The 17,294-nt window shown below is 45.3% G+C and overlaps 1 protein-coding gene across 9 annotated transcripts in view; it reads right to left on the bottom strand.

Annotated features, from left to right (window-relative positions):
- BANP (BTG3 associated nuclear protein) overlaps positions 1-17,294 on the bottom strand; it is a 146,118-nt gene that overhangs the window by 57,843 nt on the left and 70,981 nt on the right. For all 9 annotated transcript variants that reach the window (XM_079759432.1, XM_079759426.1, XM_079759431.1 and 6 more), the window contains 3 exons: positions 11,110-11,349; positions 4,924-5,094; positions 2,360-2,490 (listed from right to left, as the gene is read on the bottom strand). In XM_079759432.1, the coding sequence (XP_079615558.1) occupies positions 2,360-2,490; positions 4,924-5,094; positions 11,110-11,349 (542 nt within the window). The remainder of the gene's footprint in view (positions 1-2,359; positions 2,491-4,923; positions 5,095-11,109; positions 11,350-17,294) is intronic.

Raw genomic sequence — 17,294 nt, 5'->3', positions numbered from 1 at the left:
AATCAAAACCAGAGGAAACAAAAAACACTTTCTGAAATTTTTGTTCTTAACTACATGCTCACAATTCAAAAAAAGACCAACTAAATCCTGAATAGTGTTAATATAATATGTACATAGTATTAGCTACTTAATAGCCTCTTGAAATTAAACTGTTAGTATATAACACATACAGAACATTTTGCAATAATTCTTAAAGGAGCAATGGAGTGTTGATGTTTCTATCTCTCTCTCCTTTTTCTTTCCTTTCTGAAATCAATAAAAATACTTTTTAAAAAATAAAATAAATTTCTATCTTAATGAAAATGGATATTAAAGTAAACTACTGTAGAAATTTCTATTGATTTCATTTTACTATGTCTTAGGAAATTTCTGTTTAAGTCTTTAAATTTGCTTAAACTGAACAAGCAAATGTCAGAATATGAAGAACATATAGAAAAAAATGGAAACAGAAATTTCCAGAAAATTAGAATAACTTTTCCTTTAAAAAATCATACTATTAACTCAGAGTGATCAGAAACTTTGTGTGCCCTAGTTGGTTTGACTCAGTGGATAGAGCATCAGTCTCTGGACTGAAGGGTCGCAGGTTGGATTCCAGCCAAGGGCACATGCCCGGGTTGTGGGCTCAATCCCCAGTGGGGGGACATGCAGGAGGCAGCCAATCAGTGATTCGCTCTCATCATTGATGTTTCTATCTCTCTCTCCCTCTGGGGGGGGGGGGGAGAGGAGGAGGAGGAGGAGCGGGGAGGAGGAGGGGGGAGGAGGAGGGGGGAGGAGAAGGGGGGAGGAGGAGGGGGGAGGAGGAGGAGGAGGGGGGAGGAGGAGGAGGAGGAGGAGGAGGAGGAGGAGGAGGAGGAGGAGGAGGAGGAGAAACAACTTTGTGGAACTATCCGGCAAGGTCTCCCAGAGATCTGGGAATGCAGCATGGCTACACAGCAGTGTGGGATTGTGGGGAGGAGACTTGTACATGTGCATCTACATCGAAAACAGGTCAGGCAATATTTTTTAAATCTGAGAAACACATACTATTTAAATAGCTGGAATAAACACTAATAAATAAATCAAAGCATCCAACTATACAATGCATTTATGTTTGTAGAAACAGGCAGTTGTGATATTGCTCAGTGATATGAATACCGATGATTGTATTTAAAAATTCTATCTTGTCCTGACCAGTTTGGCTCAGTGGATAGAATGTCAGCCCGGGGAAGGAAGGGTCCCAGGTTCCATCTGGTCAAGGGTACATGCCCAGGTTGAGGGCTCAATCCCCAGTAGGGGGCATTGATGTTTCTATCTCTCTCTCCCTCTTCTTTCCTTTCTGAAATCAATAAAAATATTTTTTTAAAAATAAAATAAAATTCTATCTTAATGAAAATGGATATTAAAGTAAACTATTGTAGAAATTTCTATTGATTTCATTTTACTATGTCTATGTGAACTGTGTCCAAGTTATTCTAAAATTCTTTCACAAAACTTTCTTAAAGAGTAACTAACTGCCTTTGTGACCGTCAATTAAACAAATAATTCACTACTTTTAACTGCTTCATCTCTTCTGGAAGAAGAAAAACTGCATTAAAAGTCCTCATCAAAACTTTCTGTAAGCCCACCCCTTTCCAGGCAGTGTAACATCAAAATGAGACAGGTGGCATCAAACTGAGGTCACCCTTGGATGAGATCGGGGTTCCAGGAGAAAGCCCTGGTGATGCAGGTATACAAAAAGAGTCTGGGTGTGACTCAAACATCAACACAATCTCAGGGGCACACTGAAAACATCCCGTTCTCTAGCAAAGTTCCTGCCCCCCACATCTTGGCCACAGAACCCACACAGGGTCTGGAGAAATTTCCACCTGGGCTGGCACCACCACAGACAGAGCAACAAGGCTTAGTGGACTCATCGCTGAGCTAACTGCCCACACAAGCTCAGTGCATGTCCCACAAGCCAAAGGAAATGCTACACAATAACTAAGGACACCAGCTTTTTCATTGACCCCAGAAGGAAATTACTTTTTCTTCCCCCAGTAAAAGGGCACTTGTGTTTCCAAAGTGAGAAAATATCTATGACACCATCTATGACGCCTCCCAGGAGGCAGCAGCATGGACCCTTAGAGCTGATAGTAACCACTGGGTGCAGCACAGCCATGAAGGGCCCTCGACAATGTCAGGGTCACCCAGTAATGACCTTCCTTTTGAAATGTAAGAGTTCGTACCCTAATTACTTCTACTTTAACATGCATTTTTCCCTCATCCCAAACTATCCACGTGATCCAGAAACGCAGGGAGAACTGGTCTTGCTTTTCCCAATCCCCGCCACACCCTCCCTTCCAGTTCATTCATGGAGACAGGCTAGTAGAAAGGTACATACTACTTGGACCTGTCCATCCTCTCCAATCTGGTGGATCTGGACCTGCTGGGCGTTGGCCAGGGCATAGTGCAGGGCCTGCGGCTGGGGCTGTGGTATCTCACTGGCAGGTGGCGGCGTGCTCATCAGGCTCTCTGTGGGAAAACAGACGGCTCAGCATCAGCCCAGCAGACTAGCGTAGGTGCACACATCTAGGCTGCCTTCTCTTCCCCAACCCCAGCCCCAACCTCAAACTCCCACAGAAGAGGAAAGGAAATTCTTCATTCTGAAATCCAAGTCAACATGTCCCAATGGAGAGCATGGCATTTTGTAGAGCTTATCAGTAATTAGCGTTAGATAACTAAGATTTCTGATCTGTAGATAGAAGGAATCTAAAGAACTGACTATTCACCAACAAACTATTCACATCTACTTATTTAAATGAAATTCCTCAGGATATATATTGACAAGATAAAAAATACCAAAAAAAAGCAGATGTTAAACTGTTTTAAATCAGCAATAAGTAATATTTGTCCTTGGACAATTAAACTAACTAAAGAAAAAAGCTCCACTCACTTATTTAAAGATACACCTCTAATAAAATTTTACTTTCTATGTTTAATCCAAAATGATATGTTTGTTTTGATAATGTGTATTAATTTTAATTGTAAAATCTCAATCAGAGAAATTTTCTTAAGTACTTTTACTAAAGAAAAGCGTTTCGTGAATTTTTTAAATGATTTAATGATGGGCATCAAATTGACATGGTATATTGAGTCCCTGCATGTATTTTTTTTAAGTAATATAGCAGCCCGACCGGTGTGGCTCAGTGGTTGAGCATCAACCTATCAACCAAGAGGTCAACACATGCCCAGGGTTGGAGCCTCGATCCTCAGCAGTGGGTGTGCAGGAGGCAGCTGATCAATTATTCTCATCACTGATGTTCCTACTTCTCTCTCCCTCTCTTAAATCAATAAAAATAAATAAGTAAATAAATAAATAATACAGCAGTATGCCAGAAATTACATCCTTTTAAATTATTTCAAAGTAGAATTAAAAATTTTAGGTGTCAATATTTTAAAATGTCAACATAAAAATATGCAAAGAAGAACACTTTTCCAAACTTCTTTAAGATGGTAATGACCAAAACATTTAAAATCCACTCTGCCAGTTAATAAGAACTATATAACTAAATAGGTTCCTAAATAATTTCTGCTCCAATGTTAATAAAAATCAACTAATTTTGCTGGTTTTCAAAAATATAACCAAAAGGAATGACAGTCCCCAGGGTTCTAAAACACCATAGATGATAGGATTTGTGTGTATAATGGTTCCCAAACCTAAGATTCAAATTACTGAACTTACCATTTAATCAATAGCTCCCTATAATTATACAACATGAAGACCACTTTAAATTCATGTGTTGTAATTTATATAGATATCAAAGTCTAGTACAAAAACTTGCACTGGTGACTTTGTGATCAAGAACAGACCAAGATCTACGGCAAGTGACAGGAGACAAGCATGGTCGGATTGACCCGAGGCCAAGGGACAGTGCTGGTGCGGCTCTGGAGCACAGTGCCCACTGGAAGAGACTGGAGCAGAAAGGACAGGCCACCCAATGGGCCTCCTTTCCTCCCTGGCCGGCTCTTCTCTATGTCCAGTGGAAAACCAGCTGCAAGAGCTGGTTCCCTGCAACTCTAAAATATTGGGCACTAAATAGATGCCTACCTATAGATGCTCTAAAATATTGGGCACTAAATAGATGCCTACCTAATCTCACCAATGAGACCTGTGGGGGAAAAATGCTGAATTGTATTTTAAACAATAACATGTAGCCATCTTAAAATCAAGCACATATAAAAATTTATACCGTGTTGCTAGATAAGAGAGAGCAACTCAAATGTTTTAATAAATTGATTTTTTTAAAACGCTTTGAAACTAGTGGCTTTATGGTTTGTGTTCAAACTGGCAGGACTAACCTTGGCTCAAAATTTTATTTATAGCATTTATTTGGAAGTTCCTTTGATGTCAGCTGATAATTCAAAAGTAAACAAGACACCCCAGATGGTAATACTACCAATAACAAGATCCTGGTTTAGTTACATTTCACTGAATTATTTCTGTCACCAGAATAGCCTTACATATCAGATTTGCTTTGTTAGACTGAATATGCAAAAAGAACAATGACAAAAATTCCAGAAGTCCCTTTAACCACCTATTTTGCTTTACCTAGTTTTAGCCAAGTATGCAGGATATTAAAATAGAGAACAATTAAATCAACACAAATTTTAAAAGCAATGTGCTTTTCTTAAAGTTTGATTTTTAAAAATGATATGCTCTGTGTTTCTCTCAAAACTAATTATTCCAGTGCTCACAAGGAGGAAGCCTCAAGCAAGTCCGGTTGCGGCTTCCCACTGACACAGAAGCAGCATTCTCTAAGTTAAGCTGACATGTGTGCACAGAGTTAAGGCTTGAATTGCTGGTACCCAAGTGGTAGCTGTAGATTCTGCGGGTGAGGGGACTCATTCAGGACCACCCCCAAGTCCCGCAACGCAAACTGCTCCAGGCTGCTCCCCTAAGCGTACCTGATGCACTGTACGAGGAGGAGGAGGACGGCGTTCTCCGAGAGAAGCTCTTGACGGCCAGGCTCTGGCCTCGCTGTTTCCGCCGCCAGGCTGTCCGGCATTTGGAGTCGATGCTCTGTTTGATTCGGTACCAGTCAGATTCCGTGATTCCAAATTTATAAAAGAGGTGACCTGGAAGAAGACGTCCCAAATAAAAGCACCATGAGGTGAAGGCCTTCCTTTTGGGTCCTGGCTATTTGGGAGCAATTTGAACACAAAAATGTGATTGGGGCTGAGAGCCCCCTGCCTCTGCCCCACAGCCATGCTGGTTATATGTTATAAAGTATTTTCATTTATTTAAATTTTAAATAACTCTCACTGGACCCACCCAAACCAGATGGAAATAAGGTAACAAGCTAGGTGGTGAGGCTCACAGGAGCTTCCCAGATGCTCCACAAACTTTTCTCTCTCCTCTAACTTCCTTAATGTCGAAAATAAAATCAAAGATCCCAACAATTTTGTCAAAACTGTTTTTCCAGGCCCCAGCTCTAGCTCTGTTCATTTATGTCTTCCTGGCTGCCTCCCTCCCTTCTTTCAAGTCTTGGCTCAATTATCCTATCCTTAACCAACCCCTTTGACCCTAAGGTTCCTCCCACCTCCACTCCCGTCCTGGGTCTCTAACATTTTAGAGAATTTATATATTTATTGTGTTTACTCTTTGTTTCTCTCACAGACACAGGGATCTTTGTTTTGTGCACCCAAGAACCAAGACTATCTGGGCTCATAGTAAATGCTTTAAAACTCGATGACTAACTGGTGACTACAACTCTTCTTAAAACATCTCCATTGCAACTTGAGTTCTGTGTCTGGCTTGTGGAACTCTCCATCTGCCTCCCCTCCCCATCAGAATGAAAACTCCCTAAGGGCAGAGGCGATTTTTTTACTCCCTAGAGCAGCGGTCGCCTACCTTTCGGACCTCCCTCATGGACCATCAGTTGGAAACCACTGACCTAGAGCCCCCAAACCCAGATAGAACTGAACTGCTAGTCACAGAGGGTGCATGTAGCCTTGCAGTCCAGTAGGTAAGCCTGCACTTAACAGAGCATATTACTGGCGCCCACATTTGTTAACCTCTTACATCACAGAGAGCTCTCAGTATGTGCCACCCCTTATCAACAAAGAGGAACCCGGTGACATGGGAGGCCACTGAGGAATGGGTGGCAGATGGAGACCCTTCATTGCCAGCCCTGCCCACCTCTCACTAGACCACACCCACCACCTCTTCTTTATGCTGAATGAACAGAAAGTAAGGTCATGAACGTGGGAACTACAAGAAATGCTTAAGCAGGGTGACCTCCTCTCTAGCTGGCTCATGCAACTTCACTGATTAATGGGAAAACAAATGGATGAAATTCAAAAGTTGAATAATAAAAAGATTAAACTAAAAAACATCCTGTTTCAACTACTAAGAGCATTAAGTTAGGACAATCTACTGAGAATTAACTTGATGCACAATTCCTAAAATCTGTCCCTCTCAAGACCAAAATACTACAAATAATCAAAACAAAGGCAGTGTTTGTTCTCTTAAGTACTATATTAAGTATCAAAAGTTTCTTTCATCTTGGAAAGACATTTCTGGAATTTTTCTATGAGCATATGCTTAAGACATCTTTGACTCTAAATGTAATGAAAACCCAAATTTCTGTAATCTAGATTAAAAAGAAATTGAAGTAAGGAGGGGTAGGATTTATAGGATCTGAAAGAACAAAAACCTGAGGTAGTTTTAGCAGCACTGTAATCCTCATGCATAAAAGGAAATATGTAAACGAAACAGCATGAATCTTTGCTTTCTGATATTCAGGTTACCTCTAAAATAATCACCGAAACACTCATCAATACCTACTGAGTGATTGCTACATGCCAGGTATGGCTTTAGGTGCAGGGGATGGCTCACAAACTTCCAGGCTAGTGACCAACATTAGTGGTAACAAAAGCCAACCACTGCCATAATTGCAGAGGAACCAAATATTAGCTGTAGTTGTATAGTCACCGGAGAACCCAACTCCTGACTATAGTTACAGGGGAGTGCAACTATCAGAACTATAGTTAGGTAGCTACAGGAGACCCCAACTCCTAACTATAGTTGCATAGTTGCCCAACTACAACTGTGGTCTCCAAGACAAGAAAAGAAACAGCAATCACACACAGTATCAAAATATCTTATCTATATCTATATATATAAAAGCCTAAGCGACCATTACAGCAGAACCAGTCGACCAGTTGCTATGTTCATACTGACCACTAGGGGGCAGACGCTCAATGCAGGACATCCCCTGAGGCTTCCCAGATTGCAAGAGGCGCAGGCCACGCTGAGGGACACCTCTCCCACTCCCTACAGTGACAAATTTCATGCACCAGGCCTCTAGTTAAGTCATATGTTTCAAGAGAAACATTCTAGCCCTAGCCAGTTTGGCTCAGCAGATAGAGCATTGGCCTGTGGACTAAAGGGTCCCAGGTTCATTTCCAGTCAAGGACACATGCTTGGGTTGTGGGCTCGATCCCCAGTAGGGGGTGTGTAGGAGCCAGCCAATCAATGATTCTCTCTCATCATTGATATTTCTATTTCTCTCTCCTTCTCGCTTCCTTTCTGAAATCAATAAAAGTATATTTTTAAAAAGAGAGAGAGAAACATTCTACAAACCATCCTCCTGTTCTCACACCTTCACATTCAAGGAAAACCAACTGAATGCCTCAAGGGATAAATGAAATTATACACAATTTTAAAAACTTGTCAGGAACAGAAAATATATATAAGATACACATGGTATATAAATATAAGAAATGAGAAAAAGCGTGAACATGTAAATTCAACTTTGTAAAAACCAATTTGCCAGTCAAAACCTGGCTTACATCCTTTGACAAAAAAAAAATATACATTCATATAGTTATATATTATCCATTTTTTAATTCTCCTAAGACATCATATTACATAATTCCTTCCAAAAGCAACTCAAGACTCAAATGCATGGCAAATGCCACCCTGATGACTGCCAAGAAAAACTAACTAATGAATCAGCAACACAAATGTTCCCCTGCCGAGTGCCCTAGGGGGAGGGACAGGGGATGGATCCAATGGGGCAGTGGAGTCAGCTCTGCCCTCAGAAACCCTTGGCCATCAGCGGGCAGCTCCAGGAAGGAGTCCTGATAGCAGAGGGTACAGCCCCCTGCCGCATGTACTGCTGGATGCTGCTATTCTGACTTTTCCTAAAGCGTTCTTCATTTGAACTTAACAGTACTTCACACTTGTGAAGCATTTTATCTCATAAGAAAACCTCATAAAATGAGAATGCCATTACCCTCACTTGAGTTACAAGCTGAATTATCAGTTAGGAGTGAGATCCGGCTTTAAAATTCAGGCCTCCCAGCGCCCACCCATGTGGAGAAGAAATGGTCACAGCATAAACCCCAGGAGTGCTTCACTCTGCCCCTCAACAGCAACTAAGAGACCCCCTGGGGGACACTCAGGGGACCCAGGAGAAGATGACATCAATTTCATGCCACAGCCTCCGCTCGTATAACTCCCCACGCTAGGCTATCACTCTGGCTGCCCTGTGTAGGTGACACGGCTCACTCTAAGGCCATTTCTGGTTGCTGCCCAAGGTTCCTTGCACAGGGTCCCTGGGGAGCTACAGAGCCATCTCACCCAAGGGTGAGCCACATAGCTCTCTCAGTATCTTTGTGGGAGAGCTGCTCAGCAGGCAAGCCCCCAGGCCACCCCTAGAAAGATAGCCCCTGCGAGCTGGCCCATCTGCTTTGCTGGCAAGCTATCTGGCCACCTCCTGAAGATCTGAGAGTCCGTCACTGTTAACTGCCTGCCCACTTTCCAGAATGCCATGGTTGACAATGGTGGTTCAAATCACAAAACCAGATTCCCAGCTCTCAAATAATGAGCCCCACAGAGAGGCTGAGACACACTGTGGGAAAGAGGAACAGAGGAAATCAAATGAACAGAGACGCAATCTCGCATCCCTGGTGGGTGGCAAGGGGCTTATCAGTCACAAAGGAATAAAAAACACTATCACTGCTAATGTAATCTCAAGTTCAAGGGGGGGGGGGGGGGGAAATAAGCAGAAAACTGAGTGCCAGCAATTTACTTCTTAAAATTACAGTCTTTACTTCATAGTGACTGGCCTAGAAAAACAACAGCAATCTTCAGCTCTCTGAGTGAGGGGAAACTGGCCAGCATGCTCCCTCATGTGGATGGGTTCAGCACGCCTCGCTGACATACCATGCACCTCCCATATCCAGTGTGTCCTAGCCTCAAGGCCAGGTCCACCCCTTCTCCCCAAGCAGTGGTGATCCACTGACGGAAGATAAGCACGATGAGGGACACCACTCCTCAGTTTATAGCAGGAGAGCCCGATGCCGCTGTCAGGCTCTCCAAGCTCAGAATGTGACCTCCTTTGGAAATACAGTCTTTGCAGATGTGATTAATTACATTGAGATGAGGTCATACTGGAGAGCAGTGGGCTCTACATCCAATATGACGGGTATCCCTGTAAGGAGAAGAGACAAAGGGAGAAGACGAAACATGTGACGACAGAGGCACAAGACAACAGGGCTGTGTGATGATGGAGACACAGGGAGAAGACGCCAGGTGACAATGGAAACACGGAGAAGATAGCCGTGTGAAAACAGACACAGGGAAAGACGACCGTCTGAGAATTACTAAAGGTGTCCACGTCACCCAGAGTCTGCAGAAACATCAGAGAATCGGTTGCGCGTGACCAAGTAGCCAATGCCCACTAGCCACTATTTAAGCTCAGTGCTCAGTATTTAATCCATTTGTTCATTGTTCAGTTTTTTTGAGTAACAATCAGCAATACAAATTAAACTGAGCCAAAAGGAAAAAAGGTCAACAAATACTTTTAACCTTTCAAAATGCCACCTGAATTTTAGCACTGAGAAGCAGCGATTCGCAATGGTTCCCAAATGAAGGAGCGCTCAGAAGGTAGCCAGCTTCCCCACCTACAGGGAAATAGGACTTGCCTGTTCTGACGATGCAGTGTCTCCCCCACGCCACTCGGACTCCCAGTGGTGACTCCAAAGCAAGTCCATTCATAACCACCCCACCCCCATCCCCATGTGCTTCTGCTCTGAGTCCCACTGCCCATCTTCCCCACCACTGCTCTGGAACGTTCTCCAAGCCTCCGCTTAACAACCTGTGTGTCACAGCCTGCACACAGGTTCCAAGGCACCCCTCCAAATCATCGGCGCCCCTTGTTAGTAGCCCTGTGACTCCCTACGGGAACAGTGGTCCACCACCCAGAGGCCATCACACTGCACAATGCTGGGCCAGCCAATCCAGGCCACTCTTGGAGCCTCAGCACAAACACCGTTCTCCCTCAGGGCCTTCGACATCAACCACTGCAAGCGTGGTCAACTGCCCTGTGACTCTTGGGGCTGCAGCTGTTCACATATATCTGACTGTATACTGTGCAGCTGGAACCACTTCTTGTTCATCTTTACATCCTAACAGCACCTCGCACTGTGGGTTACACTGTCACATACCATCACATGGTTTGTCACCATGTAAACCCACGTGTTCTAAGGCCGCACACACGTGTGCCATGCCCACAGATCTGAGTGGTGCCCTCTGCACTAGGCATCATGCTCTAAAGCATGTGTTGGCAGTTGGTCGGCAGACTTCTGTCTGCTTTTGAAAGTCAAATTTATGGAACACAACCACACCTATTTGTTTACATTTGGTCTGTGGCTGCTTCAGAGCTGAATAGTTCACAACACAGACCCTATGCCCACAGACTAACACATCAACTGCATGTCCCTTAGGAAAAGTCTGCTGACTCCTGCAACACTGTTCATCTGAGAACTGATTAATAATTCCCACCTGAGGGACTGATGTCAGCTGATTTCTAATGCAGTTTCTCAGTAAGCTACTCAAAATGATTCTCAGGGTCTGAAAGGCCCACTCCCTGTCTTTCCCATGGGCTGGGTACCAGGCAACACTTACTAAAGGAAATGCCCAACCCAGCAATCCCTCTCCTTGCTCTGTGACTAGTTCTGACGTCCTCTCCAACCCAATAATGGAGATCCTGACTCGTCCCAGAAGCCCTACCTCACAGGGCCCACCCCCCAGCCAGGTCCTCCTTTAAGGAGGTGAGCAGAGAACAGGAAACCCACACTTACACCGGATCCCATAGATGGTGAGGGGGTCGAGCTGCTTCTTGCCATGCTTCCCCTGGCCTGAGAGGTTGGACACAGCCTGCACCTCCCGGTGGAAGAGGTAGTCCAGCAGCGTCAGCGCCATCTTCTCGGCCGTGCGGCAGTTGGTGCTAATGTGCAACATGTCGGAGGGGATGATGGCGCAGCGCACCCGCATCTCGGGGTTGTTCTCGTCCCCCAGCCAGGTGCCATTGGGGTAGTCCTCTGAAAGAGAGAAGGGGAGTCTCAGACAAACTCACACACTCCAAAGGGCCCAGTGCTCATCTCAAATATACACAAGGAAGATCCATGGGGGCTGTCAGCAAATCGCTCCCCCAACTTCCCAAGTGTTGGCCAGGAAGACTGGGGCAATTCCTGTGGTCACAAAAGAGTGGTATGGGATCTTACACCTGATCAACAACAGAAACGAGGACATCATTCTCCAAGGATCGGCCTGGGATTCTGTTGATCATCTCAGGAAGATCAATGTAATATGTTGTAACATAAAAATGTTCTGCCTTGGAGACTGGCTTCCACAGGGCTAAGCCCACCTGATAACTCACAGAAGGTAGAGCACTGTATGTTGTTGGCATGCTTGCCACCTACCCGATGGCCTGCCCAGAGCTCTCACAAGTCTGATAACAGGTAACTGTGGAGGCCCCACAGCGCCCATGACAATGCTGCCAGGACCCCACACACAGGCCTGTACGTCTGGAAGAGGTGGAATCGGACAAGCTCTAGCCTCAAGCCCTGGATTCTCTTTACAACTCCAGCAGGACAAAGAGCTTTTTAATACTTATGTTTGTTTTCAGCATCACCCTGCATCTGGAAGGGCAGCAAATTAGAGTGGCCTGAGAGTTCCAGCATCAGGGAAGAGAGAGAGAGAGAGAGGCCGCTCACAGAATACACTCGCTTGGGTTACGGCTGTGAATCTGGCCATATTAGCGCAAGACAGCCACACACAGTGCTCCATCTCTGGGATGAGAATCAACGCGCAATCCTGTGTTTAGAGGACGCTGTGACTCAAGTCTCCACGTGGAACTGTTCCAAGAAGAGGCCACTTGGAAGCTGAGCACATCCTAAGTGAGACAAACTATTTGCATGATGTAAGCTGTTGTTCTGACCTGCTGAGGAGTTGGGTGGCAGCCAGCTCAGCATGAATAAAGGTCTCAGGGGATGCTAAGCTTCCCACACTCCTCTCCTCACTCTGAGTCCTTCCACTGTCCTTCTGTGTGTCACACCCACCCCCTCCCTTGGCCTCCCAGCAGTGAACCTGGAAGTATACAGATCAGAAGCACTTCCCAGCCTCCTGCTCAGAGCACCATGATCCCTCTCCTCTCCTCACCAACGAGATTTCCTCTCCTACCGCTCGTTCTTCCCTTAATCCTGTGGAATGCACATTTGTGGCTTTAAGATCTCAAAGGTTACTAATAATGGCATGAATACTACCAAGCCTTGCGTCTACCTGCCCCAGCCTTTGTTTTTCTCAAGGGTCATCTAAAATGCAAACACCCAGAACTCGACATTCATGTGTGGGAAGGGCCCCGTTTTCTCTACCTTCAGCAAGGCCACAGTGAAAATGAGGGTTGGTGTGAGGCTAGGAGAGGGAAAAGGGAGGGCAGTGAGGGGGCCAGCTCTCCCACCCAGAAGGAGAAGCATTTCACTAAGACCACAACCCAAAAGAACTACCAACTCTGCCTTGAAACTCAGCAGCTTTCCAAACAATCTCTTCTGACCCTAACGTGAAAGCAAGTTAAGGTACAAGATATAGTTACTGCACAAATATGCCACTATGGGAGGGAAGGACCTCAACAGGGAGAGTTGGAGCCTCCCTCTGGCTGGCCGGGATATCAGAGGGACACCAGCTTTCTGCTGAGTGTCCACTAGGCCTGGGCTGCCCAAGTAATGTCACAGCCACAGTCACCTCTGCTTCAAAATTTCTCATTAACTTTACTCTGAAGCATCCTGATATTTACATTCCAGCTTCCATACACAGAGGAAGTCCTCACAAAGGGTGGCCAACCTGCCTTGCTTTGCCAAAGGCCTGGGGCAGAGCAGAAAACCAAGTGGCTAGCTGTCTATGACTCATACACCCTGCCTCCTTCACAGGCGGCCTCTCCCAGCTGTGCTCCTGAACCATGAGATTTCCAGGAACAGGCGAGGCGTGGTAACTATGGCAAGATGACCCTTCGCCACGGGGCAGACCGGCGGTTGAAGGACTGCTTACGGCGGTTGAGGCTAGGCTTCTGGCTTTGGCTAAGGCCAAAAAAACAAATCACACATCTAATTTTGGAACTCAGAGTAAGAGGTGAGTAAGTAGTATCATTTCTCAGAAGCGTCGATGATTTGAGAGCGGAGATGCGGTACCATGACCATATGCTCAGATACATGCATTTTTCTGACCGTCAGTCAGCTACTATTACATTTAGCCATTTACAGAGAAACCAAACACACACATGATCTAAGTATGGATGAGATGGGACCTCTAGAGTAGAAGAACCACACTTCATCAGTAACAGTCAATCCATGAAGCAAACCAGAGGGAGGGAGGGGGAGCAGAAAGCAGAGGGAGGGAAGTGAGAAGAGAAAAGGCATAAGGAATGAGGAACAGGAGTGGGAGATGCAGGAGTGAGAAGAAGAGAGAGAGGAGGGCTGCTATAGAGAAAAGAAAGGGCAGGTGCTGAAGCAGGAACAAGACAGTCTTCTGGGACCAGGAAACTACTTTGGTTCAAAACATGGTTAAAGACAGTTAATGAACTCAGTGGGACTGAATATTCATGCCAGAGTCCCCAGGACGGGATGTAAGGGTGTGTCCCAGACACATCACCTAAAGGGGCAGCAGGAGGACTTGGAGGACTGGAGGACGGGGGCTGGAAGGCCATCTACGCCTTCCCTGGGAGGCTCCCAGAAACAAACTCTGCCCCTTGTGCCAAACCCTCCAAAATACACCATGCTGAGTTCCAATCAAATCAAGCCTGAGAGGGACATTTAGCCTCATGACAGAGATCTTTGCAGAGTGGAGGCTCTGATTAGTGAGGAAGTTGCTAGAATGCAGGAATCCTGAGATCCTCTAGGTGGCTGGCTGCCTCACCAGCTAAAAAGACAACAGGCCAGCTTTCCCACATCTGGTTCAGAATCGCCTCCTCACTGCTCTGGTCCAAGCTGGAAGTGAACACACTGAAATTCTCGGCTGCATCTCATGGACACCTGAGTCAGCCAGTAGAGCTGCCCAGACTGAGCTGATGAGTGCAGAGGAGGGTGGGTACAATAAACAGAGAAGTGGCAGCTGCAAGACAGGAAGCATCACAAAGCAGAGGGGCAGAGCTGACGACTTCAGACAGACCAGAGCCAGCCTCAGTAAGGAGAGAACTGCAAGCAGTCACCCATGGGCAGAACCAGAGAAAAGGTTCCAAAAGAAGGAGCATTTTACACTGGCCTGGGCTGGGAAGGCCAGGTGCTCTGGGAACAAAATGGAGTAAGTGTGGCCAGAGCAGGAAGAACTGGGCAAAGAGGTGAGCACAGATGACTGGACAGGGAGTGACACAATCTGTGCTGAGAATGAATGAATGGAAGACGGGGCAACAGAAAGGGTACAGGTGGCCACTTCTGGGTTGTTCAGCAGTCCAGGAAGGACCCATGCACATGGGCATTAAATCTCAAGATAGAACCTGTTGTGGGTGGACCTTCCCACATTCAAGCACCGATGCTAAGTGACTGTGAATACAGTCAAACCGAAGGTGGTATCTAGTGATACTGCGCATATTTAAACTTAAGTATTTGAGCAGGAGAATCCCATGTGAATCCACAGAAAGGGCGGGCAGCAGCATCCTGAACCACTAGAGGTACTGGGCGATGCCACCCTGCCTCCCTGACAGCCATCAACACTGCGCAAGGGCCAGTGCAGACGTGAGCTGGAGCTCAGCCTAACTACCAACACTGCCACAGATTGAGTGGCCTTTCTCAGGAATAACAAGTGAAGTGAACTCTGCTTAGCAAGCTCCTGGTGTTTACATAACATATTTAAAGCAATGTAAACACTGGACGAGAGCTCAGTGTTGTTTTCCAAACAGCAAGTCAACATCTTGTCAAAGTGATACTGATGAGACTGTGTGTGTGTGTGTGTGTGTGTGTGTGTGTGTGTAATGCCGGCAGGGCAGCCCTACTCTCAAGAAGGGATGACAACTCAAGGTCTCTATAAACTCACAGTAAACCTTACTTCTTACTCCCGCCCTGAGAACCAGTTTCCTACCAGGCTGTCCTCCATACTCTATCCTCTCCTTCCACCATAGCTGTGCCCTCTGCACCATGAGGTCTCCCACTGGCACCGTGGCACACAGGCCCTGCCCAGCCTCTCAAATCATAGGCTGGGGAGTGGGGGAGGGGGGGTGAAGCAGGGAGAAGCAAGAGGGCTTCTGATGCTTAAATACCTGCACTAGGAGCACTTCTCCTTGTCCAAACGCTGTACTTGGCCCCGGTGCTGAACAGTGATATGCAGGAGAAAAAGCCATCCTTCTTCTAAGTGTCACCCACTGAAGAGCTTCATGGTTCCAGGAACAATCAAGAATACAAGCTCACAGCCCTGGCCCGCATGGCTCAGTGGTTATAGCATCAGCCCACACACCGGTTTGATTCCTGGTCAAGGGCATGTACCTGGGATGCAGGTTCGATTCCCAGCCCCAGTTGGGGTGCATGCTGGAGGCAACCAATCAATGTGTGTCTCTCTCATCAATGATTGTCACTCTTCCCCTCTCCCTCCCCTTCCACTCTCTCTCAAAAAAAAAAAAAAAAAAATGGAGAAAATATCCATGGGTAAGTATTAACAACAACAAAAAGACAATGCCCGCAGGCCAGTATTGTAACTTTCCATTTACACAGATGCAGGAAACACACGTGTAAAGGCAGATTATTTTCAAATTGATTCTAGAGGAAGAATGAAAAAATGACTTTATCTGGTCAACTCAATTCTTTTGAAGGCAAAACATGATGTTAAATTAACAACAACAAAAAATTTACAAATGAAAGTTAAGCCTCTTTTTATGTAAAAATTACTCAGGGTTGCAAAAGGTTATATCAAAGGGTATGATGTGAAAGTTCAGTATACGCTCTTAGCTGAGGAAGCGACTGTCCAGTGTGCAGCCTGAGAAACGTGAACTGGGAGGGCTGTTTCCTCACTGGACCCCCATAAGGAAGTCAGCTTCAATGTCCCACGATGACCCTACTCCCTGCTGGCACCTGCCTATGGATAAAAGCCAGTCCACAGTGCTATGTAGACAGACTTCTGGAAATGTACCAGAATAGTTTAGAGGATAAACAGTGTCATTTTAAACTCCTACAGTAGTTGTTATTTCAGGGAATATTATTCACTACCCCCAAAAAAGTAAGTTAGTCTAAAAACTAACTTCCTTATTTTCCCTCTTGTATCACTACAGAAAATAATGGCTTAAATTTCTCTTGTAATGCAGGAAATTATCCAAAAACTTTATTTCAATCTAATATCTCAAGATTTTAGAAGGAATTTTATAACTTATTTATAACCTACTCATTCCTAACTTCACATAAATACCCTGTGTATTGAGGTGGTCATCTCTCAAGCAAGAAGTCTGAGCTAGGTAGTCAAGAAATACAGGCTGCAGCAACTGTGACCAGCACAGAGGTGAAAAATCATCGCCATGGGAACAGGGAACCCATCCCAGAGGGAAGAGAGGACCAGGACTCCACCATCACCATCGTGGGGCTCACCTCCAAGCTCCCTGGCAAGAAGATAGGCTCACTGGGTGTGCATTTCTCAGCCGAGTCATGCTGGTGCACCTGCTAACTCAGCTCTGCTCCTCTGGAAATACTCAGCCCTAACTTACCTCCAACTCAGAGCTGGAGCCCAGTCTGGATCCCGCTTCTCCCCAGTGACAATGAATCATGCCTTTCAAATGGAAAATAAGACAGAGTACCTGCCCACATAAATATTTGAGAAATTTGCCTTTTGACAATTCAGAAAGGATATATTTGTTTTACTAAAATTGCTTGGTCCGGTTTTGGCATCTGAAACAATAGAAAGATTCTAGTAGCTTTATTTGAAAACTACCAGTCAGAATGTAAGAAAAATAAACTTGCTTTCTATTCCAATCATTCAAATCTTCAGTAAAATGGACTGGCACTTCTGAAAAACCTATTAC

The sequence above is a fragment of the Cnephaeus nilssonii genome (genome assembly GCF_951640355.1).
Source record: "Cnephaeus nilssonii genome assembly, chromosome: 20".
Classification (NCBI taxonomy): domain Eukaryota; kingdom Metazoa; phylum Chordata; class Mammalia; order Chiroptera; family Vespertilionidae; genus Cnephaeus; species Cnephaeus nilssonii.
This window is presented reverse-complemented; position numbering and strand designations above follow the sequence as displayed.